General features: G+C 34.3%; 1 protein-coding gene across 3 annotated transcripts in view; it reads right to left on the reverse strand.

The window, feature by feature from the left end:
• Nucleotides 1–7,050: 7,050 nt before the first annotated feature.
• LOC121259730 (calcium-transporting ATPase 3, endoplasmic reticulum-type) overlaps nucleotides 7,051–23,045 on the reverse strand; it is a 43,659-nt gene continuing 27,664 nt past the window's right edge. For 2 of the 3 annotated variants that reach the window (XM_041161452.1, XM_041161453.1), the window contains 16 exons: nucleotides 19,298–19,494; nucleotides 16,978–17,089; nucleotides 16,092–16,190; nucleotides 15,838–15,983; nucleotides 15,699–15,756; nucleotides 14,770–14,862; nucleotides 14,135–14,185; nucleotides 13,799–13,930; nucleotides 13,207–13,308; nucleotides 12,769–12,823; nucleotides 12,107–12,192; nucleotides 11,157–11,305; nucleotides 9,604–9,709; nucleotides 9,438–9,491; nucleotides 8,380–8,428; nucleotides 7,051–7,484 (listed from right to left, as the gene is read on the reverse strand). In XM_041161452.1, the coding sequence (XP_041017386.1) occupies nucleotides 7,417–7,484; nucleotides 8,380–8,428; nucleotides 9,438–9,491; nucleotides 9,604–9,709; nucleotides 11,157–11,305; nucleotides 12,107–12,192; nucleotides 12,769–12,823; nucleotides 13,207–13,308; nucleotides 13,799–13,930; nucleotides 14,135–14,185; nucleotides 14,770–14,862; nucleotides 15,699–15,756; nucleotides 15,838–15,983; nucleotides 16,092–16,190; nucleotides 16,978–17,089; nucleotides 19,298–19,494 (1,557 nt within the window). In that variant the 3' untranslated portion in view covers nucleotides 7,051–7,416. Of the gene's footprint in view, nucleotides 7,485–8,379; nucleotides 8,429–9,437; nucleotides 9,492–9,603; nucleotides 9,710–11,156; nucleotides 11,306–12,106; nucleotides 12,193–12,768; nucleotides 12,824–13,206; nucleotides 13,309–13,798; nucleotides 13,931–14,134; nucleotides 14,186–14,769; nucleotides 14,863–15,698; nucleotides 15,757–15,837; nucleotides 15,984–16,091; nucleotides 16,191–16,977; nucleotides 17,090–19,297; nucleotides 19,495–23,045 lie in introns of those variants that run through there. The other variant, XR_005939627.1, reaches the window with a different exon arrangement.

Genomic DNA, 23,045 nt, shown 5'->3' on the forward strand with positions numbered 1-23,045 from the left:
TTTTATTTGTTAGTTGTATAAATTCAATATTAGATATTTTATTTTTTATTTTTTAATTTATTTAATTTATTAATTATTAAATCTTATTCAAAAAATAAAAAAATAAACAATTCGAGCTCGGCTCGACTCAAACTTGTTTGTGGGATGAGTTCAAGCTTAAGTTGAGAGTTTAGCTTATCGAGTTGAGCTCGAACAAAGAATTAAAAAAAATCTCGAATTCGAGCTTGAATATTTTGAGTCGAGCTGAGCTTGACAAACTAAAGACTGGCTTGGCTCGGCTCGATTAATATAGCCCTATCAGGATATGCCTTACCAACTCGTCACAGAGAAAAATAATTTGACAAACAACAAGCGAGTTGCCCAGATTAAGTGATACCCAACATTGTTAGGCAAACTATAATGCGTGATTTACCTTCTTATTTAACAAAAGATTTAGTTAACATCGAGCTTTTTACTCGTTGGAAAGGGTTAACAACTAAACACAGGAAAAAATCAGTGGTTATAACAGCCTCATGACAGGAACCAGGTCGTATAATAATGTCTTTGCAACTCCAATACCCATGTGGCTGCCTGTAGATTAAAAACAAAAATCACAGCGAAGTGATGGCCAGGCTCTTCACTGATACCACTTATTTTATTTTATTTTTTGAGGAAAAAATTATTTTGGAGTGGCTTTCAATTTTTTTTCTTACTTTTTTCCGGTTTCACCAACCGTCTCGCAGCTTGCTGGTTAGTCCTCACACAACGGTCAGTTATCCATATATATAAAGGGCATGCTGCGAGTGGAACTTCTAATTCACTAACAATAATAACAGAGAAAAACAGGAATAGGTAAAGCCCTAAGAGAATACTAGCCTTACTTATCACGAACTTCCCGTTTTGGAAGTAAATCATTCCTTCTAAATCTGAAATTGAACCTTACACCTACAACAAGTGGAACAGCCATCAGTGAAACTATCTACTACTTTATAAATCAATTACTACATCTATACATCTAATTGAGGTAATACACAATTTCGTCACCAAATATTCCTAAAAGAACGCAGTAATTTGAGTAACATACCTTTAACTTGGCTATTTCTTTCTTTCATTCTTTCCCTTTTTGTATCCTCTAAAGGTAACTAAAATTCATTTTATTGGTTCTTAACAAAGGAAAGAGTTAATACTTTATAAAACTTATATTTTTATTTCTGCTCATGGATTGCATGTGGACATGGACTAGTTCCAGATAAGTACCCTTTGTTCAAGTAAGACAACCTTCCTTACGTGTAAGAAAAGTCACGACGTACGTTGATGGTTAAGTCATTAAATTTGAAAGGTCGTGCACTGATTAATTAAGTAGGCAGTGGACATAAAAAAGATGTCCATTGACTTGAAAAATAAGCACCAGTAGTGCTAAATCATATTTTCTATGATCCATCGATATTTAGGAAATCTCTTGAAAACTGTTGAGATTTATAAGGGCGTGTAAACAAATTGACTTCATATGTAAGTGGTTAGACTTTAGGAGTGGAGTATGATATAATTTTATTCAAACACGACTTGAGTTTACTTGTTATACATCATTCATAACCTTATAAAAGCATTACTCAAGAGTTTGAAATAAAGAAAATAGAAAAGAAAAAAAAAAAAAAAAAGAGCTTTTACTTTATACAATCTCCTTTGCATAATAAGTCATTTTTGTGAAGGCTACATGTCTTATTAATTGTTGAAATCCTTCTCGGCCACTACCGCGGATGAATGTTGTTTTTTATGAGGCTCATATAATTTCATTCTGCCATGTTAATTATATTTTGTTTTCGAATTTTGTACCAGCTTGCACATCAACATTATTACCTAATCTGCCTCTAGTATTTTACGAGAGCACATAATATATATATATATATATATATATATATATATAATGCAATGTGTGGATGATTATAAATTATGATATAATATAAAAAATCATATAAAAATTATTTTATACAATATAAAAATTAAAAAATATAATATATGAACCAGTTTGGTCTAGTTCGGTCCGGTGTTAGAAAAAAGAAAATCAAAATCGGACCGATTTTGACTGGTTTTGAGAAAAATGAAACCGGTATCAAACTGAACCGAATCTGGTACTGGACCAAACGGTCTGTCCAGTCTAGTCTACTGGTTTTTTTTTTTTTAACCCATAGTAAAGATTTTAAGAACTAATTCAAGCTGCAGCCAACAGACCTTCGCTAATAATGTGGATTGGAATTATGTAAACGACAATGAAGAAAAGTCATAACATGGATGGTCAGTGCATTTAGTAAATAATTAGATTAACTTTAAATTTGTTGGAGCCAATCTCTAACAGCCAGCTTATGATCTAGTGGTTTTGATATGACCTAGTTTTCTCTCAATCATTACAGGATGAATGCACTTACACAAAAGAAATGAAATTTTTTTCAAATAAAGTAAGTAGTACATTTCTTACGATAACTAAACGATTCATTCTTCACATTAAACCTAGTTCTTAGAATCTCTGATCTCTAGGTTGGATATCCCCATATGTGGTTCATGACTATATGCACTTTAATCTCATTCTCATCGATGTATTCCAGACTCTTTCTCTTATTAAGGCCTTAGTTAATGGATCTTCTAGATTATCACATGATTTAATATAATCCATGTTAATAATTACCAATTTTTTTATCATTAAAAAATAGTGAGGGAATATTGGCATTTCTTAATAGATTGTATTTGCGAGTAAGATTTTTTAGATGATGGTTGCATTCATTCAAACCTTTTTCTGTTGAGGAAGGATTGCACATAATCATTTTTCTTCTGTTATGGAAGATTTATTCAGTATTTTTTGGCATGCAATCTTTCAAAGTGAATAACCGTCTAACAAAAAAATCTTCTAATATTTGCTTTGAACAAAAAAAATCGAAGTGTGTACGTAGATATTTTTTAGAGATTTTCCAAATAAAATATGTGTTCTTTGAGTGGAGTTTTGGACTCAACCACTTATGCAGAATATGATTGAACTATACGATGATCAATTGGGCTGTTATAGTGGTCAAGCTCGTTTTCTATGGGATGTTGATTATGCGGTCTACCACTTGCAATATTTACACCAACTAAATTTTAGCGTTGCGTATATATTGGGGTAAAAAAAGAAGATTGTGATTGCTTTGGTTCTTGTGAAAAGAAAAATATAATTTTTTTTTTCAATGACAAAAAGTAAAAAGATATTTCAAAAACTAAGACATTTATCGAAAACCCATTTTTCAATAATATAGAAAATTAATTATATGTTTTCAGAATACATAATATCATTGCCAACTCGTATAGATATATTGCAGTGTCCGTGTTCAATCTATAAATACGAGACCCGCTTGTTAGATGATGATTGAAGAAAAAAACTCCACGATCGAGAGGACTTCTGCCAGAAATGTGGATTGAGATTATTGATCTAGTTCAAAATAAAAGAAAAGTCATGACATACATTAATGGTCAAAGTCATTCAATTTGAAAAGTCATGCATTTATTAATTAAGTAGGCAATGAACGTGAAGAAGATGTCCATTGATTTGAAAAATCAGCACCAGTAGTATTGAAGCATGTTTTCTATGGCTCATTGATATCTAGGAAATCCCTTGGAAAATGTTAGGATTTATAAGGGTATGCAAATAAATTCAATTCGTCCGTACACGGTTAGACTTTAAGAGTGAAGTATGATCTAATTTTATTCAAACACGACTTGAGTTTACTTGTTGTACATCATTCATAACCTTATAAAAACACCACTCAAGAGTTTGAAATAAAGAAAATAGAAAAGAAAAAAAAGAGCTTTTACTTTATACAATCTCATCTGCATAATAAGCTATTTTTGTGAAGGCTACACGTCCTATCAATTGTTAAAATCCTTCTCAGCCACTACTGCGGATGAATGTTATTTTTTATGATGCTCATATAATTTCATTTTTCCATGTTAATTATATTTTGGTTTCAAATTTTGTACTAGCTTATATATCAACATTATTACATAGCCCGCCTCTAGTATTTTACTTGAGCACATAATATATATATATATATAAATAATGCAATGTGTAGATGATTATCAATTATGATATAATATAAAAAATGATATAAAAAATTAAAAAATATATATTTGAACTAGTCCAGTATTAGAAAAGTGAAAATTGGAACCAGACTGATTTGAAAAATGAAATCGGTACCGAACCAAACCATGGTACTGGACCAAACCCATCGGTTCGGTTCGATTTACCAGTTCACTGATTTTTTTTTCACCCATTGTAAAGATTCTAAGAACTAATTAAGGTTGCAGCCTGTATGTGTCAATAACAATTTATAAATGTGAGACTCTCTTGCATTTTAGACTCTCTTGCATGCTAATAATGTTGATTGGAATGATCTAAACTACAATGAAGAAAAAGTCATAACGTGGATGGTCAGTGCATTTAGTAAATAATTAGATTAACTTTAAACTTGTTGGAGCCAATCTCTAATAGCCAGCTTATGATCTAGTGGTTTTGATATGGCCTAGTTTCCTCTTAATCATTACAGGATGAATATACTTACACCATAGGAATGGAAAAATTTTCAAATGAAGTAAGTAGTGCATTTCTTAAGACCACTAAATGATTTGTTCTTCACATTGAACCCAGTTCTCAGGATCTCTGATATTTAGATTGGGTATCCTAATATGTGGTTTATGACTGTATGGATTTTAATCTCATTTCTCACAATGTATTTTAGATTAGTTCTCTTGTTAAGGTCTTGGTCAGTGAATCTCATAGATTATCATATGATTTAATATAATTCCCGTTAATAATGACCAATTTTTTTATTATTAAAAAATAGTGAGGGAATGTTGATATTTCTTAATAGATTGTATTTGTCGGTAAGATTTTTATATGGCCGTTGCATTCCTTCAAACCTTTTTTGGTCGAGGAAGGATTGGACGAAATCATTTTTCTTCCGTTATGGAAGATTTATTAAGTATTTTTCGGCATGCAATATTTCAAAGTGAATAACCCTCTAACAAAAAAGTCTTCTAATTTTTGCTTTTAACGGCAATTGAGAAAGCTAGGCTATGGTAGAAAGTTAGCTATATGAATTGTTCTCTCTTTAACTATCTCTCTTATTTAGTTACCGGTCTGTGTTTACGCTCTTGTTGCAGTTTTTGTGATTTCTTTTAGGCTGCCTTTATTCTCTTTATTTCATTTTTTCGTCTACGTCTGAGGTTCCTCTTTTCATTATAGTGTGTTTCTTTCTGTACGAAATAGAGAGAAATTGATAAAAAAAAATAAATAAATAAAGTGTGTACGTAGATATTTTTGAGAAAATTTTCAAATAAAAGAGAGATATTCTTTGGGTGGAGTTTTAGACTCAACAACTTGTGCAGAATAGTCTTGAGCTATACGATGATCAGTTGTGCTGTTATATCCTAGATGAGTCAAGTCAAGAGGAGTCAAGAGGAGTTATATTTCACCGGTTAAATTGAAACTTTACATACCATAGAGGGCTTGAATCTCCTTAAAAAGAGTGAGATTTTCGTGCCCAATCCAAACTGATTTCGTTTAAATGCTAATTTCATTATTATTTTTTATTGTATTATTGTGTATTTAACTAGCATTTAATTATACTTAATACTTCTCTAACAAGATTACAAAAATGGTCACGAAGACCCATTAGTTATTATCTCTTTCAACGTCAAGAGACTTGTGTTTTACATATATAGTGGTCAAGCCCATCTTCTATCAGACGTTGATTATGCGGTCTACCACTTGTAATATTTACACCAACTAGATTTCAGCTTTGCGTATATATTGGGGTAGAAAAAGAAGATAAAGACTGCTTTGGTTATTGTTTAAAAGAAAAATATAATTTTTTTTTCATTGACAAAAAGTAAAAAGATATTCCAAAAACTAAGACGTTTATTGAAAACCCATTTTTCAATAATATAGAACATTAATTATATGTTTTCAGAGTACATACTATCGTTGCCAACTTGTATAGATATATTGTAGTGTCCATGCTCAATTTATAAATACGAGACCCACTTTTTAGATGATGATTGAAGAAAAAAGCTTTACGATCAAGAGGACCTCTGCCAGTAATGTCGATTGAGATTATTGATCTAATTCAAAATGAAAGAAAAGTTATGACGTACTGGTCAAGTCATTAAATTTGAAAGGTCGTGCATTGATTAATTAAGCAAGCAATGGATGTGAAGAAGATGTCTATTAACTTAAAAAATCAGCACCAATAGTACTAAATCATGTTTTCTATGACCCATCAATATCTAGGAAATCTCTTAGAAACTATTGAGATTTATAAGTGTGTAAACAACTTAAATTTGTACGTATGTAGTTAGACTTTAGGAATAGAGTATGATCTAATCTTATTCAAACACGACTTGATTTTAATTGTTGTACATCATGCATAATCTTATAAAAACGTCACTCGAGTTTGAAATAAAAAAAATAGAAAAGAAAAAAAAAACTTTTACTTTATACAATCTCTTATGCATGATAAGCTATTTTTGTAAAGGCTACATGTCCAATCAATTATTGAAATCCTTCTCGGTCACTACTGCAGGTGAATGCTATTTTTTATGATGCTCATGTAATTTCATTCTACCATATTAATTATACTTTATTTTCGAATTTTGTACCATCTTATACATTAACTTTATTATCTAGTCTGCATCTAGTATTTTACGTGAGCACATAATTAATATATATATATATATATATATATATATATATTCGTTTTACGTGGCCAGGCTCTTCACTGATACCACTTATTTTAATATTCGTTTTTTTTTCAGGAAAACATTATTTTGGAATGTTTCAATTTTTTCTCTCTTTTTTCGGGCTTCACCAACCGTCTCGCAGCTCGCTGGTTAGTCCTCACACAATGGTAAGTTATCCAGAGATATGAAGGGGCATGCTACGAGTGGAACTTCTAATTCACTAACAATAATAACAGAGAAAAACAGAAATAGGTAATGCTCTAAGAGAATACCATATAGAATAGCATCTGATCACGTGAAAACAAAAAATACAGGCACTGGAAATTGAGCTTATATATATATATAAAAAAAAAAGGTCCCTAATATCCAGATCGTGACTACTTCCTACTAAAACATGTAAACAAATAAATTAAAGATGATGCCTAAAATGCCCAACCAAGATTGAAAGGTCCCTCTATTTCATATGCTACAACATATCATGGCACCTTGTGGATAAGGTTGCTCACAAGTCACAAATTACAGGGAGATGAAAGTAAATACATGTAGATAACATGTGGAATGAAGTGTGCTTCATGTTCGAAGTCCGGGGGCGATACGGAGTAAGAATGTAAAGGATTTTATTTCCTTTGTGACTATGAATTTGTGCAAAAATTTGAGCAAAAAAGGTTCAACGTCTTACTTATCACGAACTTCCCTTTTTGGAAGTAAGTCATTCCTTCTAAATCTGAAATTGAACCTTACACCTACAACAAGTGGAACAGCCATCAGTGAAACTATCTACTACTTTATAAATCAATCACTACATCTAATTGAGGTAATGCATATGGGAAATGCTAGGGAGCCCGTTTTGGGCTCCCGTTTATTTTGCCAAATTGCTTTTTTTATTTTTTATTTTTTGACTTAGTGAATAAAAAAATATTATTTAATAATATTGTAAATTTTTTTTATTTTTTTAAATATTTAAAAGTGTTAAAAAAATAATGTGAAAAAAACAAAAAATCTTTAAAAAAAAATTTTCTCATCATTTTTTTAACACTTTTAAAATATTTTTTAAAAAAGAAAAAAATTCACAATATTATTAAACAATATTTTCTTAATCACCAAGTAAAAAGAAATAAAAAACTAAAAAAAAAATTAAAAATAAATCAGGCAAAATAAACGGAAGGCCAAAACGGGCTCCCTATCATTTTTCATGCATAATTTCGTCACCAAATATTCCTAAAAGAACTCAGTAATTTGAGTAACATACCTTTATTTTTTTTTTTTGATAAGTAGTAACATACCTTTAACTTGGTCATTTCTTTCTCCTCTAAAGGTAACTAAAATTCATTTATTGGTTCTTAACAATGGAAAAAGTTAATACTTTATAAAACTTATATTTTTATTTCTGCTCATGGATTGCATGTGGACATGGACTAGTTCTACTTCACTGAAAAAAGTCATTGGCTTATAAAACTATTTATCATAAAACCTGCTAGAGGCATTTAACGAACAACCCTACAAATCCTTTCCGTTTATAGATGATTATTAATACAGAAAAAGACAGAAAAATCCCAACTGCACGAGTACTTGAGACACAGAAACTAAGTGCATTTGATCAAGATTAAAACAATAAAGGCCAGATAAAAGAACATATACCATTGGAATTTCTAGAGAAGAACTTCAGCACCTCATCAATCAAAATAACCTACAGCAGATTGATAGAGAAGCTTTAAATATATGCAGAAAAAATGCAAATTGGCAGAGGAATTGAAGCATTTAGAAGGTGTTAATTTTGCATCGCTCTTCACATGGAGCCCTTTCAATGATATTAATAACCCACCCACACATATAGCATATAATTTAATTCACTGATAATTTGTTTTAACATACACAGTAGGAATATTTTGTTTTATTGATCTATATTTCTACACATATATATTATTATATGATATTTAAGAGACTTTATTTTAACAGGTCCACTTTTTTTGGATTTAGCTCTTATAGCAGTCCTCATGCTTTCTCTATCTAAAAGTTTAAATAAGCCTATTTGTAATTCAATTTGGGCCCAAAGGAGTTCAAGCACTTTATGAATATCTATTTCATTACACAAATGGAGTATAAGGTCATGTAATTTTGGACATTTCGAATTAATGATGATACAACTTAGAGGTTAGTACAGATATCTTTTTTTGAAAAATAAACTAAGCAATCAACTCAATATTATTTGCGTGTTAACAAATAAATTAACTGAATAGACTAAAACCTGACCTGCTTGTGGAGCATTATAAATTCATTTTTGAGCTGTGTCAAAGAACTGCTTTTGTTTTTTTGGCAAGTCTCAAAGAAATTTCAGTTTAATCTATTTAGATAGGAAGGCTCATCCAGACATTTTTTTTTTTTATATAGGTCAGGAAGGCTCATCCAGACAAATTTGATACAGAAAAAAAGTTAGTTCAGCACATCTTATTTCTACAAAACTTAGTCAGGGACTGAAAAGAAAATAACCTTTCTCCAGTTGTCTTGAACATACAATAATAAATCAAGCAATTTAAGTAGACAAGGTTTTTTTATAAGTTAAGTAAACAAGGTTTTCGATGAATATATATTGTCCCTAAGGTTTAAAAGCAGATAACCCACAAAAATAATAGCTCAAGTAAGGAAAGGTTCTGGTGTGAAATAGTTAACAAACTGAGGGCATGGAGAACATGACATACAGGAAATGAAAGATACAGGACAAGCCTCCACTCGGCCCAAGATAGTGGTGTTACCTGCAACACAAAACATTGCGGTTCACAGAATTCATTACACTTGTGGAAGGCATGGAAAAGACATCAGTTGTGGAAAAGCACAAGTAGATTAGAGATAAAGGAAACAACTTACAGAGAAAAGGACTGAGAGTGGATGCACATACAAAATTAGTATATGAAGGAGCATGGTTAGGATGATTGAGGCAACGAGCCATAAGTTACTCCAGGGAGAAATAACACTAAAATAAGCAGAGTGGAATAAAGAATCAGTTCTAGTGCTTTTTCTTTGTTGAAGAATATATATATATATATATATATATATAATTTTTTATTTATAAGTAAGAAGAATTTTATTAATCCAGATAATTAGGCAAGGCCAAGTACATAGGAAGTATACAAGAGATGAACCTAATTACAAGCTAAGTGCTGTGAAAAAGAGCATAAAAGTCATTAAAACTAATCCCATTCAACAAGCATAAAGCAACAAAAAGTATCAGCTTAAACAATAAAGGACAGCCACATAAGTAGCTGTTTATATGTACGAGGGGAGAGAGTTTATAGCAACTAGTAGCTCCCACCGCTCATTTCCATACCCATTTCTTCACCCCCTTTTCAACAAATCGCAATGTGCCTCATCAACACCAAAATAATGAAGTAATAAGCTAAAAGAATAAAGTAGAAATTAAACTTTTTACCCAACCTCATATTTTTAACGTTGCATTCTAAACTACAAAAAGTTTCAATTCGTACCATGTAGCCAATTTTTCATTACTTTAAATGTCCAGATCTTAACCAAGTAAGTTTAAAAATACACATGGTTTAGGGGAAAAATACACATGGTTTCGGGTGCAAATTGAAACTTCTTGTAGTTTATAACGCAAATTGGTAGTTTTTTTTGTAAGTGTAATTTCCCAAATATAAATAATAAAGAATGAGAGAATCTTCTAGAAGCAACTGAAGCCAGTAAGACTAACCAGAGTGTGTTTATGTATAGACCCACATCATTCCAACAATATTTAGGGTGGGTTTGGATAGACAGTATAGATGAGATGAGATGAGATGAGATAAGATGTTTTGTTAAAAGTTGAATAAAATATTGTTAGAATATAATTTTTTAGTATTATTTTTATTTTGAAATTTGAAAAAGTTGAATTGTTTATTATATTTTTGTATGAGAATTTAGAAATGAGATGATATGAGATGTTTTGTGTATCCAAACCCACCCTAAGATTTCAAATTCGGTTTTAGTCGAAACTGGTTAAATTTGATTTGACCAGGGAACTCACCCCAATGCAGTATTGATCCCAACTTTATTCATCATGTCCTCAGAACTTCTACTAACGTGATTTTAGTTAATAGTTACGAGAACTGAAGAACACAATTTAGGATGAAGATCTGAAAAAGAAATTATATAGCATTCACAGAGCCCAGTAATCCATTAAAATAACAAAATAAAACAAAAACCTGGTGATATTTGGCGATCATTTTTTTTTCCTCTTGACTTCATATCCTACTTAAGTGGGAAGAGCTAAATTATATTTTCTTTTCGCTACTTGTTGGCATAAACTACACATCTTTTCAGCATTCAACATAACTGGCCTTTCGAGTGTGTGTGTGTGTGTGTGTGTGTTGGGGGGGGGGGGGGGGGGGGGGGTTGAGAAAAAGAAAAGACAATTAAATACTCACAGGAGAGATTGATTTTCACTAAGGTTATTCAAAGCATTAAACATCTCAACGACAACGAGCACAGTCATGGACACAGTTGATGGATGCCGATCATCAAATATACTGCATGGATAAGTAGTCTCCCTCATTGCACAAGTGTCGAAATTCATCTGAAATCACATATACAAGAAATTTATATAGATAGTTTCAATGACAAAAAACGGTTTACTGTAGGCCATTCGTTCAGTGTTTATGCAGACCAGAAAAAAAGCAAAAGGAAGCAAAAGGGAGTTTTTTTTTTTTATTCCATCTTGATGAATCATGAGACCTTTTTTTTAATCAATTTTATTCGATTATTTGGTCATTATTAATGCTAATCTTAGTATTTTTATTCCTATTAGTGATGGCATCTATTAACCCAAGCCTAAATATCATAAGACAAAAATTGAGAATCTTCCAATAAAGTATTTTCTATATGGTTTTTTTTTTCCTACATTATTATCTTCTACTAGATAATTATCAACTAAATTTGTAAATAATTTACGGTACATCATAGGAAGCCAAAATCAAGACGATACTACACTCCTCCATTTTCTATTATCCGCAACGTTTATGAGAAGAATATACTACAGACTGCTCCATATGAATTTTGAGGATGCATTACACTGGTTAGATCTCAAAACATTTGTGCAGATCACGTAGGACAAGAAAGAGATTCTACAAATCCAAATTTTTATGATAGTTTGACAAACTAGCTAAAGAAGCCATAAATCAAGCTAGGTAGTACTAAACAAACCACATTGTTCTATTTATGCCTGTTACAATTACAACAACTATAATCCAAACATATAGTGAGTTCTTACCAATTCACTGTATGGCAGTTTGGGACCACTATCAGCATAACCACATTGTTCTATTTATGCCTGTTCCAATTACAACAACTATAATCCAAACATATAATGAGTTCTTACCAATTCACTGTATGGCAGTTTGGGACCACTATCAGCATAAACAAACCACCATATGAACCCAGCAACAGTGGCAAGGCCTACATAAGCTGCATCAACCAGATGATAATTCATACACCATCTCCCGGAATCACACAAGAAAAATAAACAACAGAATTATGTACTGTAATACTGAATCCGGCCACACAATTGTCCACAGAAATCAAGTACCAAGAATGTGCAAACCTTAAGGCTTGTATATAATGGAATTTAGCCTTTTCAAGTAAAAGACTAACCCCTACACTCACAACTGTTACAAATATACCAATCATTACGGAATTAGTTTTCCAAAAATTGCATTGGCCAAACTATTCAATAGCATTATAGACAGTTATATCTAGTTCTCTAGTTTATGAGAAACTAGGTTGATCATGTTGAACGCAACCTTATAAGTTATACTGCAATGTGGCAGGTCATTTTGAAACCTTAGTCAAAGTAGACAAAGTAGCATGGCCAAAAAGACATAACGGAGTAATCCCTTATCTGGGATCGGAGAGGCTAACGGTGTGGAAATCAAAGTCTCCACCTCTAGGAGAGGAAACTGGAACTCTCAAATATGCCATTTAATATTAAAAAAAAAAAAATGGATGTCATTGCAAACAGCGTGTTATGTCATTTATGGCTACCTCCAATTACCAAATAACGAAAGAACAACCATCCAGTGACAACAGCTTCATTGACCTGCACATTTATTTTGCATTGACAGTGTTAAATGATAAAATAGACATAATATGAGAAATAAGTTCATTATCGAGATCCTGTGCAGAGGAAAACAAAACAGAAATGTTGGATATTCATAATTAGACAACATGGACAAAGACTCTTTAAAACCCCTCACAAACCTGTGGGAAACAAGTGAAAATTAACAGCCCGATCAATTGACCAGGCGGACAGAAACAATAAATTGAAACTGTACTACAGATCTTACACACTAAAATACATAAAAGGTCAAAGCCCTTTTTTCATCTTCTTTCGGCCGATAGGAGGTTAGAAAGAAATTAAAACGGAAATTTATGGAATTAACAAATAACTGAAAATTGACCACAACAATGAAGAATGCATACCTTACGAGGTTTAGCCTTCATCACATCAGAGTCTTGCTTATTAAAACCAATAGCAGTGGCAGGAAGTCCGTCAGTGACCAAATTAACCCAGAGAAGCTGGACCTGGATTTTGTTATAGGAGGGAGTTCAGATTTTTTTTTATAAGTAAATGGTTAAATTATATTAATACGAATAGGCATAGCCCAAGTACACAGGGGGTATACAAGAGATAACACATATTTAAGAGGAAGAAATAGAAACAAGAAAATCATGAAAATCGAGGCAGGAGGGAGTTCAGATTTCAAAACCCAAACTCTTTGCTTTTAAGCAAAACATAACTACAGGAAAACTGCGAAGGGGATAATTAACATAATTCACTATCTTAATGTAAATAGAAAACTACTTAGCAACAGGTAGTAACACTATGCATTGCTCCCACAGTTAATTTTTGAGGTCTATCCAATACATGATTTATGCACATGCAAATGTGCAGTGTCTACTTTAGAATTGAAAACCGTAAAAATGACAAAATGAGAAAAAATAAAGTAGTTCTCTAGTTTGACATAACTGAGTTTAACTGTGAAGATCAAATTTTGGACACCAATAAACTCACAGGGGCAAGGGTATCAGGTATTCCAAGTACAGCTGCCACAAATATGCAAACTACTTCACCAATATTTGAAGAAATCATGTATCTGATGAACTGCTTTGTGTTATTGTATATGGCCCTTCCTTCTGCAACAGCCTGTCCATAATTAAGAAATTCCAAAGTTAAGGGCGGGAAAATAATCTTTGCCTTTAAAAAGAGAATTACAAAAGAAAAGTTTCTTATGTTGATTCACAAGATTATAAGAATAAAATGCTCGCCAGGGAAAAATATGTGAAGGAAAAGCTAAAATATAGAGGATAAAATGGCAATCCTAGTGAAGAGGAAAAGAGATTGGCATACCGCTACAATTGTGGCAAAATTGTCATCCGCCAGAACCATATCTGCAGCACTCTAAAAAACCAAGAAGATAATGAGAAAGGAAAGATCAATTGAACTAGAATAACACAATAGACTATAAAGTACACTGATTCTAGGACCAAAACTACAGAAGTTGAATTTTGAATCACAATCTTGGTAAAGATTGCCCATCAATATAGCACGGATCAAGTACTTATCAAAAGAAGATATAAGAAGGATCAGGTAAAAGTTAGGTATATATCAAATGTAAATATTGTTGCCTTTTTAGCCTCTCGATAAACTTTTTTTTTTCTTTTTTTAATATGTCGGGAAACCTCTCCAAGGCAGGGCCCTTCGGACCCACCCTTGCAAAGTAAACCCTGGTCCCATGTACCGCACCCACAGAAGTTTCTCTACACAGAACTGGTTAAATTACTGGCTTTTCACCAGGGGGTGTGGCCCCAAAAGATTATTTGCACCCATGAGGTGTTGAACCTTGGATCTTGAAGGAAGTGATACCCCAAGACCAAGACCTTCACCACTTGAGCCAACCCCTTGGGTTTTTAACCTTTCTGTAAACTGAAAGAGGTATTCTGAGCACTCACAGACATACACACACAGAGGCTGCCTATTAATACCTTGGCAACAGCTGTTCCGGAGCCCATGGCAATTCCTATATCTGCTTTTTTCAGTGCTGGAGCATCATTGACGCCATCACCAGTCATTGCAACCTAACAGATTCAAGTATTGAGTCAAACTTTCAGGAGAAGTTTTAAGTGTAACATACAGGATTATGAAATATAATGCTACATTATGAAATAGGAGTTTTATTGAAGAGAACTAGGCATCGCCCAAGTACGGGCATTATTCGACACATACACAAAAAGCCAAAAGATGTAACAATTCAACTTCAAGAAAACCTTATCCAGAAAATTTGGCTCTTATAAAAAACCAGGTTCAACCAGTCGCATCAATTTCCTTAAAGATATATGAATGTATCAATATCAAATCCAAAATTTTTTCTTTTTATACAAGTAAAATCCAAAAATGTGTAAGCAATTCACTGTATCTTTCCTGTCCCTCTAACTCTTATTCTGTACTCACTCCATTCAAGCTCTCTTTAAAATTGTCTTCTCAAACTACTAACTTCACATTAATAACCCACCTTAAGAAGTTTTTTTTTTCCTTTTATAAAAAATAAGCTTCTTAAATAAAAGTGTACCATTAAAAGGATAAATAATAACTTATATAGGCTGTTAGTGGATTATATAACAAAAGAATTCTTGCTTCTACCCTGCGAAATTGCATTTCATTTTTATCAAAATAATAATATCTTCAAGACATTGGATGGTATATACTGCATGGTCAAAAAGAATAAACAAAAGATTCATCCAAGAGAAAAGAAGACTAATATCAATGCAGAATCAAAAAATTATAGCAGCTAGCTGTAAAATGTATAGGCACCAACAAGCAGCGATAAATTATAGCAACAAATTGCATCCCCAACACGACAATAACAAGATATTACATGTTCATAATCCCAAAAGCGTTTCATTGATAAACCTACCACTTCATTTTGACGCTGTAATGCCTCAACTAGCATCCTTTTGTGAGAAGGTTCAACCCTGTCAAATTAAAGACAAATGAATGTTTTTAATACCATATCTTCATCAGAGCTGATGAACCATATATGGGACGTTGTTTACCTGGTGAAGAGTGCCATACGTTGCAATGCCAGTGTTTGCTGCAGTGCTGGAAGTTCTTCAAACTCTGTAGCAGTGAAAGAGTGCCCAGAAAAGTCTACCAGGTGATCAAAAGCACCTATCTTGTGGCAAAGTGATTCAGCTGTAGACTGGAATTGTGTCTTAAATAATGAGAGAAGCATAAATATGAAAAAACAAACCCCATCTACCAAAGAAATAACAAAGAAAAAACAGAGTATTCACCAATTTTGAGTTACCTTGTTATCCCCAGTGACAACTATAACACGAATGCCAGCTGTCATGCAAGAGAGCATAGCATTTCTCACTTCCTCTCTGGGTGGATCAAGCATCCCAACCTTGATGAAGGAAGACGGAGGAGAAAAATCATACGAGGAAAAAAAATTGACTGAACACTAAACAAAGTGCTACAAAAGATCTGACAAATATAAAAATTTTGAAAATGGAGCTTTTGTATCTGTTGCCAGAAGGTCAGAAGCAAATTAAGCATGATTTTGACAAATGATCTGTCAATCAGATTAGAATTACATGTACCAAAAACAAGTAGCAATTCCATAAATATTCTTTTTGATAGATGCATACAAACATATTCAACATACTATTTGTCATATATGTTACTGTCCTCAATAGTTTACTGTTCTCTATCAACAAAATTCAGATAAAAAAAACAGAGTGCCCACAGCTAGTCCTTCACAGGTTTTCTTTGTTTCTAGAAAGGAAAGAGTTCCCCCCCTTTCGGAACCACAGACTTTTCTCTTCCTCCTGAATCACAAATAGTTGATGAAAATGGTTATCACATTACGAACTTGCCTAAAATTTATCCATATGTGAAGAAATATAACCCCAAATTAGAAAGTTCAAAATATCAACAGCCCAACCAACTTCTGCCATATAACCAGATGATCTGGTTTACAAAATTATCTCATCACATTGTAACTTAAAGTGGAAAAATTTATAGAAGCTGCATATGAGGTTACCCCTGTCATTAGATGTTATAGGGTGAATGGCATACCACATTCATATTTCATTTGAATATACTGGAATGATCCATTTTCTAAGTTGCTTAGTGCAAGAATTTGATACAACTAATTGACCTTAGCATGTTGCATTGAAAAGAGAGCATACCAACCCAATAAATGTAAGATCCTTCTCATCATCAAAGGAAAGAGTCCGCTGACCAATGGGCACCGATTTCAAGGCAAGAGCAAGGCATCTCAATGTCTCTTTTCCTGCAAAACTGACCGACAAATGTGTGTAAATACCATGAAAACTTTCAGGAGGGTCAAACCTTTGGCCATATTATGGTATTATGATTATGCATAAAAAACACTGATCTTATCAAGTTTGGTCAGAGTTTCTGTAACTATGGCCATAGTTGCTGCCATATGGAATCATCTTCCATATGGCAGCAATATGTTGTCTTCCCTCAAAACCTTTCCAACAAGCAAGAACATCCACCACTTGCTTAGGCATCACCCAGGCAATACCCGTCCTACCAAAAATTCATTCCACAATTCTTTGCCACCTCACAATGAAGAAAAAGATGGATAACAGATTCACCATCTTTTTACACATAAAGCACCAATCTACTACACAAAGTCCACGCTTTCTTAAATTATCCCTGGTCAGAATATTTCCAAGAGACACCAACCAACAGAAAAATGCCACCTTACTAGGCACCTTAACTTTCCAAATGCATTTCCAGGGGTAATCACAGACACAATGGCAGGTTAGTGTCTTATAAAAGGAACTAACCGAAAATCTGGAATTTCCTGCACAAACCCACAGCAAGCTATCCTCCCTTCCCTGAACAATCTTCAAATCATATAATCTTCCAAAAAATTCTGAGACTACATTCACTTCCCAATCATGCCCATCTCTCACAAATTCATCATTCCATTGAAGATTATTATTCAAAAAAGAAAAGGAATCAGCCACTGCAGCATCTTGGTCCCTAGCAATCCTATAAAGGGAATGGAAAATATTCTCGAGGGCTGAATCCCCACACCAAATATCAGGCCAAAAATGTATCCTTGTCCCATCTCCCACCCTAAATTTAAAATGATTGGCAAACTCCCCCCAACCCATCCAAATGGACTTCCACAAATCCACCCCATACGCCCCTCTTAATTCATTAGAACACCAACTCCCCCACATTCTCCCATATTTAACATCAACAACATTTTTCCATAATGCATCCCTCCCAATATGATATCTCCATAGCTATTTCCCAATAAGAGCTTTGTTAAAGAGCCTCAAATTTCGCACCCCCAAACCTCCACACGAAATCAGTTGACACACCTTATTCCAACTTACCAAGTGAAACTTTCTTTCCTTCCCTTTACCTCCCCACAAGAAATTCTGAAAAATCCTCTCAATTCTATTTGTCACCCCTGTAGGCATAGGGAAAAGAGAGAGAAAATATGTACCAAGATTAGACAATGTGCTCTTAATCAAAGTAATTTCTCCTTTGATATATAATATTTTTTACTTATAAAAAAAAAAAATCAAAGTAATTTTTCCACCTTTAGTCAAATATAACTTTTTCCAACCAGCTAACCCCCTCTCAATCTTCTCGATCACCCTGTCCCATACCAAAACAGATTTTTAAGGAGCACCCAAGGGAAGACCAAGATACATCAAAGGCAGTGAAGATATCTTACACCCCAAAATATTAGCCAAATCTGAAATATTCAAAAACTGGAACAATTTCAGACTTAGTTAAGTTAATTCTAAGACCTGAAACAGCATCAAAACATAACAAAAGGGCTCTCAAAGAACAAAGGTGGTCTTGATTGGTGGTCTCACTAAAAATGAAAGTGCCATCGCCAAAAAGAAGATGTGAGACTTTTAAACTACTCTGAGACTTATCTCCCACCACAAAACCCAACAAGAAACTTCCTTCCACCGCCACTTCAATCATTCTACTCATAGCATACATGACTAGAACAAAAATAAAAGGAGATAACGGATCTCCTTGTCTCGAGCCATGAGAACTATTAAAGAACCCAATAGGGGTGTCATTCACCAAAATGGAAAATCTTGGCGTCAAAATACAATGCTTGATCCACAAACACCACTTCTCTCCAAAACCATTCTTGGTAATAAAATCTCTTATTGATTAAAAAAAAAAAAAAGTTTCAGTAACTTCAAAAAAAGCCACATGAACATCAATTTTCAGAATCAACAATTGTGCTTGAGCCTTAGAGGAAAGTATTAAAACCAATAGAAAATACTAGGTTACTGGAATCCAATATGTGTAATATCTGCAGAGATATTTGAAGGCACCGAATCATTTAAAGGGGTACCAGCTCCATGTATCATGACTAGTTTGCTCTCGCTTTCCTCTAATCTTCGTAGATAAGACATGATATATAATAATAATAATAATAAAATAAGGAAAAGGCACAGATTGCATAAGAACGATGCACATAATTAATCTAACCTGTTGAACCTTGACTCTAGCTCAGCTCGGATATCAGCTGTCAGTGGTACAGTTTGACCGCCATCATTGCACAGAATATTTGTGCTTCTAGAAATGATGCTTTCTGGAGCACCTTTAGAAAAAATAATTTGCTTCTGCTTTCGGCTACACAGGATACTCATCATTTTGCGATCCCGAGAAAAATCCAAAACAGAAATCTGCATATACCATAATCTTAAGCTTACATCAATGGATGAAAAGAAAAATATTTCAGTACACGAACGCCCTATCACAAAAATATTATGTATTGCAAAGTATGTTTCAAGAGAATGTGAACCCAATTTTTGACAAGATGAATTTTATTAATAATCAAATAGGGTACATGGGAAGGGGCGACACATCAAAATAGACCTAATTAGAGCAAAAGAAGAGAGCAAGAAAATCCTCAAAACTAATGCTTGAGAGACATGGTGCTGCGATCAACCTCTTATTCAAAATAAATTCAATTTAAGGAATTCAATAACATGTAAGACATGAAAATTTCTACCAACAGCAGTCGTATACAAACTAAAAGCACCAAGAAATTATGAAAAACCAAAATATAAAACCCAAATTATGAACTCCACTAATAAAATATATATATTTTTTATAAGTAAAATAAGTATGTATTCATCCAATCAACTGTCAATTACAAATTCAGAATATGCCCTATTTATGTAGGAGTATTAGAAACTAAGAACTCATGAAAATCCATGCCATTAAAGTCCACAGCAATGGCCCAAGTACAAAGAGACCTAAAAAATAACATTTTTAGCTTCGCCATAGATCTCTCTGTCTTCAAAAATCCTCTCATTGCGCTCCTGCCACAGGCACCACATAATACAGATAGGAATCATCTTCCAAACCGCTTTGATCTGTCGCACACCTCGAATTGAGGTCCAGCAAGCCAAAACGGTTTTCGGCATAACCCAGGCTACATCCATCCTGTTAAACACCTCATCCCATATAGTCCTGGCTACCTCGCAATGTAAAAGTAAATGATTCACCGACTCACCCCCTCTTTTACACATGCAACACCAGTCTGCAATGATTATACTTATTTTTCTCAGATTATCCGTAGTGAGAATCTTTCCTAAAGACGCTGTCCACACAAAGAAAGAAGCTTTAGGAGGAGCTTTAGTGCGCCAAAGCTTTCTCCGGGGAAACTGTATCTCAAGAACTTGTGTGAGTACCTTGTAGAATGAGCGAATAGTGAACACCCTTTTCCTTGCTGGACTCCACCACAGATCATCTTCATGCTAGATATTTGGGCGACAGGAATACAAGAGACTATAAAAATCTACAAAACTCCCCATCTCCCAATCTTGTGCCGCCCGATTGAAGTTGATATTCTAGTGGATGTTCGGTGTTCCTTCGTACGACTTCCATAACCTCCGCCACCATGGCATCTTTAGCATTTGCAATCAAGAAAAGTGTAGGAAACAAGTCTTGTAGAGCATTATAGGTACACCAAACATCCTTCCAAAATATGATCTTGGAACCTGTACCCAATTGCAGTCTTGTGTGTTGATGGAAAACCTCCCACCCTCTTCTAATGTGTTTCCATAGCCCCATTCCAGAGGCCTCTCTAACTTCTCTAGTACACCAACCCTCCCCTAAACCACCATATTTGTTCTCAATCATAGTCTTCCATAAGGCTTTTGGTTCCTTGATATATCGCCACAACCATTTGCCAAGTAACGCCCGATTGAACACCCTCAAATTTCTTATACCCAAACCGCCATTGGAGATAGGACGGCACACCATCTCCCACTTGACTAAGTGGAATTTAAATTCTTCTCCTAAGCCCCCCCACAAAAAGTCTCTCAGTAGCTTCTCAAGACGACCAGCCACACTTGCCGGTATAGGGAATAAGGACAAGAAGTAAGTGGGTAAATTAGAAAGCGTACTTTTAATTAGCGTAATCCGCCCCCCTTTTGACAAATACATTCTCTTCCAACCTGCCAGTCTCCTCTCTACTTTTTCAATCACTGTATCCCAAATAGAGCGCGCCCTCGAGGCTATTCCTAGTGGTAATCCCAAATAACTCATAGGGAGAGACGCTATCTTACAACCTAGTGTGCCAGCCAACTCCCTCATATTCTGAACTTCTCCAATAGGCACCAACTCAGATTTATCATAATTCACTTTTAAACCATACACTACTTCAAAACAAAGTAGCAACGCCTTCACAACCCTCAACTGATCTGGATCGGCTTCGCACATAATAAGCGTATCGTCAACAAACAACAAATGCAAAATGGTAGTGATACCCCCTACTCGGCGATCCAATCTGGAAACCACTAATAAAACCATTAGTCACTAAAGCCAAGATCATCCTGCTTAGTGCCTCCATAACAATAACAAAAAGTAAAGGAGATAATGGATCCCCTTGTCTCAAACCACGAGAGCTCAGGAAGAAACCCTTTGGGCTGCCGTTGATTAACACAAAGAATCTTACCGTGGATATACACCAGCTGATCTAAGACCTTCATCTTTCTCCAAAACCACACCTACCCAGTAGATATAGAAGAAAATCTCAATTAACATGATCATACGCCTTCTCCATATCTAACTTACACATAAGCCCTGAGCTGCCAGCCTTCAATCTACTGTCCAGACATTCATTAGCGATTAGAGCTGCATCAAGGATCTGTCTACCCTTCACAAAGGCATTTTGAGGCTTAGTAAGAATCTTCCCCAAGAACCCACTTAAAAGATTAGCAAGTACTTTTGCACTAATCTTGTATGTACAATTCACTAGGCTAATAGGCCGAAAATGTGTAATCTCAATGGCCCCTACCTTTTTAGGGATTAAAGGAAGAAAAGTTGTATTGAGGCTTTTATCAAATTTTCCTATTGTGAAAAACTCTTGAAACACCTTCAGAAGATCCTCTTTTATCACCTCCCAACATTCTTGGAAAAAACCCATAGAGAACCCATCAGGGCCGAGGGCCTTATCTTTTGCCATTTTCCTTACTACATCAAAAACCTCTTCCTCTTCGAAAGCCCTCTCCATCCTAGCAACTTCCCCCGGCTCAATAGTGTCAAAAACCAAGCCATTTAGAGTAGGTCTCCACCCCACCTGCTCAGTGAGGAGCTCTCCAAAGAAATCGACCACGTGATCTTTTATTACCTTTTCTTCTCTGCACTCGACCCCCGCAATTTTCAGCACCTCAATGGTATCATTTCTTCTATGAGAGTTTGCAATTTTATGGAAAAACTTCGTGCTCCGGTCCCCTTCCTTTAGCCAAAGAGCTCTTGATTTCTAGCGCCATGACATCTCTTCTTGTAGGATTATTCTCTCAAGATCTGCAACCAGCAAAGTTTTCTGTGCTTGCTCCTCCTCAGTAAGTGGTCTCCCTTCTTGTAGTCTTTCTAAATCCTGTATTTCCTTCCACTTAGTATTTTTGTTTTCCTCTACATTGCCGAAAGACCGCTGATTCCACTCCTTTAAGTCTCTTTTTAAAGTTGTTTATTTGCAAAAATGAAACTGGGGGTACCCTCGAAATGATACGAGATCCACCATTGTTTGACTCTTTCCACAAAACCTTCAGACTTCAACCACATGTTTTCAAACTTAAAATACTTTTTACCGCTGTGAATACCTCCACAATCAAGCAAAATGGCCAATGATCCAAGGCTAGGCGTCCCAAACGTGTTTGCCAGACGTCTGGAAAATGGCTTTCCAGCTCAGGTGAAATTAAGAAACGATCCAAGGGGGACCAGG

Source organism: Juglans microcarpa x Juglans regia, chromosome 4D, assembly GCF_004785595.1.
Source record: "Juglans microcarpa x Juglans regia isolate MS1-56 chromosome 4D, Jm3101_v1.0, whole genome shotgun sequence".
Classification (NCBI taxonomy): domain Eukaryota; kingdom Viridiplantae; phylum Streptophyta; class Magnoliopsida; order Fagales; family Juglandaceae; genus Juglans; species Juglans microcarpa x Juglans regia.